The sequence below is a fragment of the Anguilla anguilla genome, chromosome 17, assembly GCF_013347855.1.
Source record: "Anguilla anguilla isolate fAngAng1 chromosome 17, fAngAng1.pri, whole genome shotgun sequence".
In the NCBI taxonomy this organism is placed as follows: Eukaryota; Metazoa; Chordata; class Actinopteri; order Anguilliformes; family Anguillidae; genus Anguilla; species Anguilla anguilla.
The window spans coordinates 16,446,596-16,459,133 of record NC_049217.1 but is presented as its reverse complement, the minus strand read 5'-3'; the positions used below and the strand labels follow the sequence as shown (position 1 = coordinate 16,459,133).

At 44.4% G+C, this 12,538-nt stretch overlaps 1 protein-coding gene across 2 annotated transcripts in view; it reads left to right on the top strand.

Annotated features, from left to right (window-relative positions):
• The first annotated feature begins 1,553 nt into the window (after window positions 1-1,553).
• Window positions 1,554-12,538, top strand: part of gys1 (glycogen synthase 1 (muscle)) — a 22,679-nt gene continuing 11,694 nt past the window's right edge. Inside the window, exons 1-3 of one of the 2 annotated variants that reach the window (XM_035397761.1) lie at window positions 1,554-1,802; window positions 8,913-9,031; window positions 9,500-9,681. In XM_035397761.1, coding sequence (XP_035253652.1) covers window positions 8,914-9,031; window positions 9,500-9,681 — 300 coding nt within the window. In that variant the 5' untranslated portion in view covers window positions 1,554-1,802; window position 8,913. The remainder of the gene's footprint in view (window positions 1,803-8,912; window positions 9,032-9,499; window positions 9,682-12,538) is intronic. The other variant, XM_035397760.1, reaches the window with a different exon arrangement.

The window sequence follows — 12,538 nt, the reverse complement described above, 5'->3', positions numbered from 1 at the left end:
AGCGGCCATTTTTGTAGTGGCACTCTAGGATCACATCACAGGAGCATCTGCCTTTTTTACAGTCACTGATCTGCTCCCACGTTAAAAACCATGGACTAAAGACGCGATAAAACGGAAAACGACCATGCTTGTTGAAATGAATGATGGCGCACGACTAAAAACACAACACAGAATTGCATAATCTTTTGAAATGTTCGCAAGAATACACTGGCCGCCTACATTTCAATTGTGAACACAAATAAAATGAACACTGAACACACGAATCGTACTGAATACATTTTTAATCAACTTGTAATTTATTAAACTACTACAAACCCCTTTAAAAATACCAAAACCGTAACCATATTTCGTAAGTATTATTATGTAAGTTAACTCGGTTTGTGCTTCAAAATGCTTGTATAAATTACACTTATAATTACTGTGTTTGGATAATACGTCATCAGTGAAAACATCTTGGGAATCTTCATTCAACAGTTGAGTCACAGGAAATGACAACCATTGATCAGGAAAACAAGGATAAGGTGTTCATGGAAGTAATTATGACCCTAGGAAGAAGGTGAGCACCAGTAGGCCTACAAATGATAATATATATGTTTAAATATGCCATTATCATCAACATGTTGACCTTATAATTAACCTATTTTAACAACTCTACCAGAACATTCTTTACTTTCTTACGAGTAATGTGGAATGTATATTAACTTTGTGATCTTCACATAAAAATGTTTTAACTGATTCTAAATTTTTGGGGTGACATAAAATGCTTTTCTCTATACATATATGCATACAAAACTCTGACGATTTGTTTTAACACTGTACTCGTCCCTTTTAAAGTTAAACGTTCTGTCTAATTTGTTAGGCTCAACTGGAAAATTATATTCGTGGTAATATATTGTCATTTATCAACTGTTAATTCCGTATTATTTTTTTCTGTGAAGTGTCTAAATTTTTGTTTGCTGCATGTGCATACCGTGATTTACTATAGCCTAGGCTATGCTTTGCGGGTAACTATTTTAATTGACTGTTGTATGGATGAATGTACATTGAACGTGTAAATATATACGCATGTACTGCAAATAATTTTCCAGACACGCATTTCGCAACCCACCTCAATACCTCCTATGACCCACAGTTTAACTAGGGTGCACGAAAAAGGAAAATCAGCACTGATACATAAACTCTCTCTCGCACGCGCACCCTGAGCAAGAGTGTGCCAAGACCTCTTAATATTACACATGTAGTCACGTCGTATTTTCCGCTCGAGTCCTTCCTGACCTCCAAACAGTTATTAAAAATAACTGCTTGCCCTTTTCTTCTAACTTTACACTTTTGCTGTTCGGTTCGCAAACTAGCAACCCTAGCTTTAATAGACGCTGAAATTCAGCCAATCGCCGCCGGTGTTTGGTCGCCTGCTGAACCAATATATGTCTTGATCAAGCTGCAGGGAAACGCCCCCATTTTTGCTCTTCCAGTAAAACTGAGCTGTTGGATTATGTCAGAACCACGTTCTGTGGTCAGAATCGTGGTTTTGACACAACCGCAGTCCATGGACGCAACACACTGTCTCATTAATAGTAATAGTAAGGCGAGGCCAAAATCGTCATGACCGTCTCTCCTTCTCAGAAGTTTTCCTTTACATTTAATATACGACGTGATAAGCCAATGGGCGACGAAAAAACTTTAACAGGGTTCCGCCTCCACTCTTTCCTCAAGTCATGATACGAATACGATTTTTGATTGACTTCAACAGATGTCTACTTAGCGGTTGCACATTACTCTCCGGAGTGCAACAGCACCGCAACGTGAGTATTATGGTTATTTGTTCTATGTTTCTTCGTACTGTAACGTGTTTTATTTGTGATATTCGTAATATAGGGAGCATACCTGCGTGTTAATGTTTAAACGTTTATGGGAAGTAGCATTTGCTGTTCTGATTTAGCTGACTTCTGTGAGCAAAATTAACTGAGAAGATCAAGTTTAATTTAGCGATATATAACGTGTTAGCATATGCCTACGAGTTTAATAATAGCGTCATTTATTTTTATGTATTTGTTTATTTTTTGGTGGCGTAAAGTCATCCGTTTGTGCGTCTGCGCGTACGTATTTGGGTTCACAAGTGCCTACTGAGTGTTTGTGATGGGATGTGTTTTTCGAAGTGATTTTAGTTCCTGGATGCGCGAACAGAAAGTATTTCAGTCGATTCTTTCGAGACTAAAGAGTAGTCTACGTGCAAAACGTCACGGATAGGCAAGATGCCTGTCACATCTAAATAAAATGTTTTCAAACCGTACATGCTTTTTTTGTCGCGGCCAAATATCTTGATCCGTTGAGGTTGTTGAAAACACGTATTCAACTTGTAGCACAATTATTTTGTGTTTTCACATATTCCAACATAGTACAGGCGCGACTCATTGCCATTTGTATCATTTAACTCTATTTTTCGCCATTCGTTGAGCACACGGGATTCAGATGATCTCACGCACCTGTCAGTCAACAATTTAAACAATTTAAATAATGTGACATCTTTCTAAACGGACCGTTTGTCATGCAGCACATTACGTAATAAATGAAAACATCAGTAATCTGATTGAAAGGCCTGGGATGTAACGGCATGCTTAACTATTTTTGACATTATATGACATTAAGGGGGTAAGTCCTCCTTCAGTGGACAATAAGTGTATTAAGAAGAATTAACAGCTTATTTCTATTCAGAGGTTATAGGGATAGCAACCAGCATACACAGTGGGTTCCCAGAGTGGAGTTTGAAAACCCTTGGTTTAAATAATGTGTAGTTACCACATTGCGCATACTTTAACCGACCCTCCTGTCTGCAGTACAGTAACCACTGCAGGTCTTTAAGAGGTATATTATCTTCATAGCATATTGCTAATACCACCACTTAATATTTTATTCATGGGAACATTAAGACGCTGAGGACGTCCATTATAGTGTACATTCACAAGCAAGAGTAGCAGTGGTTCTTTGGGGAAAGTTACTTTTTATAGATTTGAAGCCCCGCGAGTCGTGTCATCAAAGAGTGCACTTTCAGTCGGCGCTGGTTGAAGGCCTTGTCCTTCCTGAATGTGAAACGTTAATTTCTCGTCCTGGTGTCTTAACTTGCCCTGGGCAGTGTCGTAAATCGCATTGCAGCGTATAGTCCCGACCACTTCTCACTGAGCCGGCTGTTTCGCAACAGCGTACATTACTAATTGTGCATTCATGTGTGAGTGACTGTTGAGTTGGCATATATTTGAGAATATCCCGTGTCTAGGAACACAATAGGACGTCTCTGAGAATATTCTGTGTCTCAATGTGGAATAATGATGTGAGAACTGGACTTGTAACTCCATAGTTTCCTGAACTGCTCCAGTGAAAGTACTGTTGAATTTGAATGTATAAATGGATCGAATGTAAAATAATGTTTGCTGTGTAAGTCCCTCAGGATACAAGAGTCTGCTAAATGTAGATGTCTTTTTTCTTTTTTTTTTTCTTGGAGGACTGATAAAAATGAAACCGATAATTTGTCAATTTGCAAAAGAGGCTGTGTAACGGTAATGGATAGCTGAGTTGTTAAAATGAATAGGGGGTATGATTTGGAAATATAGTAGGTATGTAGGACTGAGCAATTATGTGGATTTGTATGTTTTGATGTAAGTCTAGTAATGTTTGGTATGTATGGATGTTTTGTATTTATGTTAGGATGTTTTGTGTGTGATAAATGTATAGGATGTCATGTTCTTATAATGAAACAAAAATAAAATCATACAAAAAAACTAAATGTAGATGTCTAAATTTCTCTGGAAGTGGGCGGAGTTAACTTCCTCCTTCTCTGTCCGCATGCTAGTCTCCGCAAGTCCTGAAAGTTCTCAAGTCCCGTCCTTTGCCTGGTCTGTGAAGCCTGGACAGGTGAAGACTGTACGGCAGGAACCTGACCTGCTCTGTCAGTAGTTACTTCAGATTGGTGAAATAGGGAAGGGGGGTGGGTCTTCTGGAAATTGGGACAGAGCTTTGCTCTTGAGCAATCGGCCATTTTTCAGCAGCTCCTGCCCAACCCAACGCTCAGCCCGTATGTGAGCAACAGGCCTTCTGTCACACTCTCTCCTCCCTCCTGTTATCCACAGTTTCCTCTCTGTGTGGTAATGCACAGTATATACTTAATATTATTTAGTCAACCTTCATTGTAGCATAGCCTTCTGTGATCCTCCAAACTCTATATGGGCTCGCCGCTCTTACTAATGCATAGATCAAGGCTCAGGTTCAGTCTACCTGTAGTGTTGACCAGACCTGGGTCAAATACATATTTTTTTTTTTGGATTCAAATACTTTTCTATGCTTTATTGATCTTGTCTGGTGTATTGGAACCAATGAAATACTCTCAAAAAGTGCAAACCCTGCCTTCTGGTCATATTGGCAGGCTCAATTATTATCAGGCAAGATCAATAGAGCACAGAAAAGTATTTGAATCCAAAACTAATACGTATTTGACCCAGGTCTGGTGTTGATTGTGCATAGCATTCAGCAGGAAATTGAAAAGTGTGTTCCGGTGGGGGACGCAGTTCCAGAATCCATTATGATATCAGAGTTATTTTGATTTGAAATGGGCCAGTTACTCATTAAGTGTTGTTCTGGCCACCTGTCCGGTATCCTGTCCACCTCTCAGCTCTTAACAGACGAGCATAAAGTGAATCGCTGTTAAAATGACTCCATTTTGCTCCATTTTTTTTTTCTTGCAGTTAGATCAGGGGGTGTCAAATTCCAGTCCTGGAGGGCCACAGTATCTGCTGGTTTTGGCATGTTTCAGCACAAGTGATTAATTTAAGCCTTTGATTGGCTGAAGAGTGCACACACCTTGTTCTCAAGGCCTCGGTTGGCTGTTGATTGAAAGGAAACATAAATACCTACAGACGCTGTGCCCCCCCCCCCCTCCCCCACCCACCCAGGCCTGGAGTTTACACCCCCTGAGTTAAACATTGGCTTTGTTTTACCCGCGTTTACCCATACTTAATTTGTGACACTGCTGTTGGATAAATAGACATTTGTTCAACAGAACTTATCATCCACGATCACATAGCTAAATTCTGAAAGTTAATATCGAGGATTGCTCGGTCAAGGAATAGTGTTTTGGTTGTCTCGTTTTATCAGTTTAAAGGTGAAGGCAATTCGCAGCAGGCGATGGCTGTGATTGTCTGCGATGACAGGGCCAGGAATTGGCCTGTCGCGTCCTTTAAATTTACACCTTTACATTTTTTACTTGTATAAAGGGGGGAAAAAAGCAGAACAAAAAAGCTGCAACGCGGTTTTGAACTAGCGACGATGCCTAGCGCTGTCAACAAGGTCGAAGGTCACGGTGTGTTCTTTTTATAGATGTTGCGAGTTTGATTGGTGGATGCCCTTATCAGCAGGGATATTTGGGCCTTTATTCACTTTAGTGTGATTGGCTGTCTGTGGAGTTCTGCCCCGTGTGGAATGTAGTTCTGCCCTTTGGACAGTATGGCTAGTCCGGAGGAATATAGTGCTGCCCTTTTTCACAGCATAGCCAGTCTGGAAGAATCTAGTGCTGCCCTTTTTCACAGTATGGCCAGTATGGAAGAATCTAGTGCTGCCCTTTTTCACAGTATGGCCAGTATGGAAGAATCTAGTGCTGCCCTTTGGGACAGCATGGCCAGTCCAGAAGAATCTAGTGCTGCCCTTGGGACAGTGTGGCCAGTCTGGAAGAATCTAGTGGTGCCCTTTTTCACAGTATGGCCAGTATGGAAGAATCTAGTGCTGCCCTTTTTCACAGTATGGCCAGTATGGAAGAATCTAGTGCTGCCCTTTGGGACAGCATGGCCAGTCCAGAAGAATCTAGTGCTGCCCTTGGGACAGTGTGGCCAGTCTGGAAGAATCTAGTGGTGCCCTTTTTCACAGTATGGCCAGTATGGAAGAATCTAGTGCTGCCCTTTGGGACAGTATGGCGGCTGTGGAGGAATGTAGAGCTGTTCTTCGAGATGGTTCAGCCGCTGCGGAGTAATACGGCGCTGTCCTTTGAGGTGGCGCGGTGCAGCCGCTCTTCTTTCTGATGTATGGCTGTTGGCAGCCGTCTGATGAGGCCGCATATTTGCACGTTTGTAGGTGAGCCACCCCCCCTCCCCTCCCCATACCTAGAGCCATGCCGTCTGGGGTCCCGTGTCTGGGTCATATAAGGTACCTTTCAGTAACGGTTCAGTGGGGGCAGGGAGCTGGCTGGTGCTGCTGACCTCTTCTGTGCTCTCTCTCTCACTGTTTTTCTCTTTCCTCCTCTCTCCCTCTCTCTCCCATCCTCCTTCTGTCCCTCTCTCTCTCGCTCTCTCAATTTCAAAATGCTTTATTGGCATGGCACGATATTTCTTATATTGCCAAAGCACAAAAATGAACATATACAAAGGAATGCATCGACATAAATCCAGACAAACGGTGTACAGACAAGTATGGGCCTATCCCAATATGCTCACTTGTTGTCCCTCTGTTTATGGTAAGCTGTTTCGTAATTTGCAGCTAGTCCAATACATTTTCTGTTCTCCTAATCATTAGGGCAGCTTTTGGTGGTCATTTACAGTTTCAAATTCTGGGCATGTTTTTATTAATTTGGGGTAGAAATTCTCTCTTTTGTCCTGGTAAGTTCCACACATTGTTAGGAAGTGCAGCTCTGTCTCCACCACTCCCTGACTGCAGTGTGAGCACAGTGAGCACAGTCTGTCCTCTCTGGGCAGCCGGGTCTGCCTGTGTCGGCCTTATTTGATGCCCAGGCTGTGCTCACAGAGTCAGTACATTGTGAAGGTTTTTCTCTGCTTAATATCTGTCACCATGGTCAGGTAATCGGCCATGGTGTATAGTCTGTTCTCTCTCAATTTCAATTCAATTTTCAATTCAAAAATGCTTTATTGGCATGACAAGATACAGCTTATATTGCCAAAGCACAGAAAAGAACATATAAAGGACATACACCATTGAACACATGAACATATACGTGGACATACAGTTTACAGACATATAGGCTTACCCAAATAGGCTCACTGGTTGTCCCTCTGTTTATGGCAAGCTGTGATGTAATTTGCCACTAGTCTGATGCATTTTTTGTGTTCTCCTAATAAGTAGGAAAAAATCTCTCTCTCACTGTCTCAGTCTCTCTCTCTCTTCATCCCTCCCCCTCTCTCTCTCCCTCCCTTCCTGTCTGTCTCTTTCTCTCTCTCCCCATCCACTCTGAAGGGTCCTGCTGCAGTAATGTATTGGCGGTGTTATTGATGGTGTCTCGCGTGGTGTCAGTGTTAATGGATCCGTATCCGGGCAGTCAGTGTAAATATCCGGCTGTTTCCTGTTAGCTGGTGTGTGTACGGCATATCGGTCCAGGGATACCCAGTCTTTTCTGAGGAAGGTCACCGGGTGTGCAGACTTAGCTAGCCCAGGAGTAGCAAACCTCATTCAAGTAAGCATGGTTTTGACTGAAGACTGTGATTCATCGATATTCGTTCAATCAGGGTTTCTAGTGCTGGGACTAGGGCTAGGGCTTTGCGCATACCATAGCAAGACACTAGGATGGCTGCTACTCCCGAGCAACGCTTTTAACCACGTAGGGTGGTAGCCTACATTAATACACATTTATTTGAAATAAAGTATGATTAGATTCTTCTCAAGTAGAAATGCAACTTGAGCCGACCAGAGGAGGATGGGATCCCCCCTTGAGCCTGGTTCCTTCCGAGGTTTCTTCCCATCTGCCACAGGGAGTTTTTCGTTGCCACTGTTTCTGTAGGCTTGCTCCTGTGGGGGTCTAGGCCAGGGATGTCTGTGAAGCGTATTGTAACAATTGCTGTGAAATACGCTATATAAATAAAATTTGATTGAACTTTGAACTGCGGTAGTCTGTGCCTTGTACAGAGAGGTGAGGTCTGGATGTGTGTTAGGCTGCCTGCCCGTACATGCCCCGAGGTTTCCTTCCCAATTACCAGCTCCCCAGCTATTTTAGTGTTGGCCCGGGGGGGAGGGGGTTTAGCCTGCTGAATCACGGCATAGACTGGAGAAATCGAGCCCCTTTCATTAGGGTTGAGATCCAGAACATTATGTACCGGATGTACTGGGGGAGTCCGTGGGAAGAATGGAACTCTGAACTTCCATGAATTCAAGTGTGACCCAGGGATGTTATTCTCTTCACATGTGTAGTCAAACGTAGCAAACTTATTGTCAGTGAACAGGTCTTCAAAAAAAACAAGGCCATTTCTGTGCCACAACTTAAATGCTTACCATTTATGATGGTAAGAAATGACGGTGAAATGTCAATGGAGAAAAGGCATTTGCTTGACGAAAACTGAAGTTCTTCCTAAACTGATTCCAGATTTGAGGGAGTTCTTTACGCTAGGATTTGCCCAAAGGCTATGAAGGCCCAACTTAATCAATCATGGAGCTGCAGTCCAGAATCCCGACTTCTCCTATATGTCTGCTGACCTCTCCACTACCTTTGGGGTTCCAATGGGGGTCAAAGGTCGTGGAAAGGTCAGTAGTCATATAGACGTTGGGAGGCTGAACTGCAGCTCTATGATAGACCAAGTCGGGCCTTCTTGGACTGCAAATGTGGTTATCCAGTAAGGAGACTGACATATATTTGCTGCCCAGTGATAATCTGAAAAATGAGGCACACTTAATCCACCTTCTGATTTTGACCTCTCTGAAGACAGGAATGTTAATATGCAGATCAGGAGGGTGTGGCCTCCAGGTTGTGTCAGGGCGGGGGTTTGACTGAGCAGAGGGTGGGGGTTGGAGCGGTCCGCTCGCTCAGGGTGGGGAGATGGGGCCAGCGCTCCAGGGATCAGCCAATCGCGTTGAGCGCCAGCCTCCGGCGGTTTCCGGTCGACGAGCGCGAGCGGCGACGCGCTGATCCCGTCCGTGTGATCTCTCTCTCCCAGCATGCCTCTGGCTCGCAGCCTCTCGGTGACCTCGTTGTCGGGGCTGGAGGAGTGGGACGAGGAGTTTGACTTGGAGGATGGCGTGCTGTTCGAGATCGCCTGGGAGGTGGCGAACAAAGGTACCTGACCCCCCGACCCCCCCCCACTATCGCCATCTTTCTCTCAAATTCAAATTCAAATAAGCTTTATTGGCATGACGTACATATATATACATATTGCCAAAGCGTAGCTACAACAAACAATAAAGATATGAACAAAGTACAAATATGTGTGTGTGAGTGATATTTGTGTATGTTAGCAGGTGTAATGTCAAGTGTAAATTTGGCGAAACAGTGAAAATATAATTTAACAATAATTAAGAAAACTTTACAAAAATTAATTTAAAAAAAAAAAAAAAAAAAGATTTTTTTCTCTCTCACATTCCAGTTCAGATATACCTGCTGTAAATGAGGGTGCTTTGACATGGCATTGCCAGTGCGACTATTCACATAAAATTGAATCCAATAACAACAGTTTCAGCAGTTTACCGGTCTGAGAAGCGCTGATGACCCCGCGAGTGACCCCTCTTTCCCTGACCCCTCCCTCAGTGGGCGGGATCTACACCGTGATCCAGACGAAAGCACGGCTGACTGCCGAGGAGTGGGGGGAGAACTACTTCTTGGTGGGGCCCTACACGGAGAGCAACGTCCGCACGCAGGTGGAGCTGATCGAGCCCACGAACCCCGCCCTGAAGAGAACCATCGACAAGATGAACAGCAGCGGGTGCAAGGTCAGCACACGCACGCACACACATACATGTATGCGCACACACACACACACACACATGTATGCGCACACACACACACAAATTATTGCATGTAGACACACACACACACACATGCATGCACATGCACACACACTCGCTCACACACACACACACACACACACACACACATATGCACACACATGCACACACACACACATTCACACACATGCACACCGCACACACGTATGCACTCGCTCACACACACACACCCCGCACACACACACACACACACACACACAGGCCCTCGAATGACCTCCAGAGGTCATCCACAGATCCTTCTTGCTCCTCTCTGGCTGCTGTGGAATTTAAGCCCCCCGTCCCCCTGGCTCTGGCCACGCCCCCCCGTACCCCGCCCCCCTCCCTCCTCCCTGTTGCCCGCTGCTCTTTGTACCCCGGTCTGTTTTTCCCAGAAGCACCCAGGTCACCCAGCTGGTATGTGCGCTTTAAAGGTTAGCGGTTGTATCAGTGACACGCACACACAACCGCCGCTCACACCACGTCTATTTCTGGGTGATATCTGGAGCTCTCTTTCTCTCTCTCTCTCTCTCTCCCCCTCTCCCTCTCTCTCTCTCCCTCTCCCTCTGTGTAATCACACCCAGGGCCTCTCTCTGTCCGATGGCACGTACACCTCGCTCAAATTCAAACCCGGATAGCTTTATTGAGACGGTCACGCTCAGCGCACGAGCTCAGGGACCGAAGGAATGCGCTGACGTCATCGCGCCGTTTGTGGAAGAGCGAGGGAGGTCTTCCTCGCCGCCGTCGCCCCAGGCTTGCTCTCGAAGCCTCGGCCCACAACTCCTGTAGTGCTTTGAGTGATTGGTTGTCTGTGAGGAGCTTTGAAACTGCACTGAGTTGCATATTCAAGTGTGTATGTGTGTGGGGGGGGGGGGGGGGGGGGGGGGGGGTGGGTGGGGGCAGGAGGGTTTACCTTTCTCGCTTTCTCCGTGCTGTTTATTTCCTTTCCTAATTTCCCCGAGTCATTTCTGTGTGTCCCATGAGCTTTTCCGCTCCAGTACTTCCTCTCTTCTCCCTCGTTGCTAACAGCCCGTCTAAACTTTTGTTTCCAAAAATGAATTGGGGGGGGGGGGGGAAAAAATCACTTTGGCAAGCTTTAGGTAAGCCGGCCCTCTCCACGAATGAATCCTGGCGCATTCGGTGCCGTTACTTGGCAACGTCGAATCAGGGTCAGCGTGTTCGGTCCCTGCTACGTGAAGTATTTATATGACTTCTGGGGAGTGGAGAGGGGTTAAAGTTGAGTAGGAGTTCAGTGAAGATAAATAGTGCTTTATTTTGTTTTGCTGCGGTTCCTTTGTTGTATTATCTTACCTTTTTACCTCTTCTCTTTCATTCCTGTGCTATTGAAGGTGGAGGCTGGGTTTAATGCTTAACTGCCTCTCCCTCTCCCTCTCCTGCTCTCTCCTTCTCTTTCTCTCACTCTCTCTGCCTCCCTCTCTCCCCCTCTCACTCCTGCTTTCTCCTTCTTTCATGCCCTCTCTCTTTCCCCTCTTTCACTGTTCCTTTCTCTCCCTCTATCTGCTGGTGGTTTTAAATTCAACGGCCTTTCCCTATCTTATTTTTAGTTAACAGAGACCCAACTTTGAGTGAGGTTGTGATTTCTAACAATAAATAATAATTTTCTAATAGTTCAGCACGTTCCTAATTCCTTTTTTTTTTTTGCTTTTCCTTTATGGAGGTAAGTTAATACTGGATTGTACCTGATTCAGAGCTTCCACACCATCGTTTTTTTTTCTAAATTCTGCTTGCACGTCAGATACACTTTTACATAATGTAGACTCTCAATTTTCTACGATCAGTGACCCTCACAATATATTGTACCAAAACAAACTTTGAAGAAATAAAAACAGGCACATGTAACCATGTTTTATTTTAGTCGTGCGATCTGAGCATGCTCTGTCTCTAGCGGCGTTCCGTTAAAGGTGAAAAGCATTCTCTTTCTTACCATGATGGACCAAATTAAGCGGGTAAATGCACCAGCCTATCTATGCATTTCCCTCGTAGGCTGTTCGTATAGCGGGCAACTGCCCATAATTTTTTTAGAAACGCCAGGCACTTTTTACTGTTGCTACAGTTTGCACATGCCATTTCAGTCATTTCCATCTAATGTGATTTATTTGGCTTTTTTCAGTTTTCCTCGATTTTCTACAACTTTGCCTTGACTGCTCTGGGACCTCAGCCAATATTTTCCGTGACCCAGGCTTACCGATCAGTAATCTGTAGTATTTCCCCCTTATAATTAACTTAGAAATGATCATTTCACAGCTGTTCTTTTAAAAACAATTATTCTGCGTGTGCATGCCCCAGGACCCCCAGAGAGGGCTGTACTTCTTGAAGTCTATGCATTTCAACCCCCTCCCCCAATTTTCAAATTAAAGTTACCCCCTTTTATACACTGTTCCATCGTTCATCGGGTGAAGGATGCAGAAAAATGCACGCACGATGAAACTGGAAATCGAGAAATCTAAGTTTGCACAGGACGAGAAATTTAGAAGAAAAAAAGGCTTGCTAGCCTCGGCTCTTTGCCCAGGCTAGCAAGCGATATCTTGGGCTGAATCGGCTCGTTGCCGTGGCTTGACCAAACCGCGAGCTAGTTCGCTAAGCTCTGCGCAGTTCATTAGTTAGCTGACATGAGGTTCGGCTTCATATCACCATAAATAGAAATGTTCAGCAGAATTTTATATTTTATATTTTGAGTTTCACATACGTTTTGTTGAATAACGTCCATGTCCGTGAGGACCTTGGCAGCGCGTGTGTAGTCTATGCTGTAGGTTTGCCATGTGCTTCAGTTCTTGGCCTAACCAAT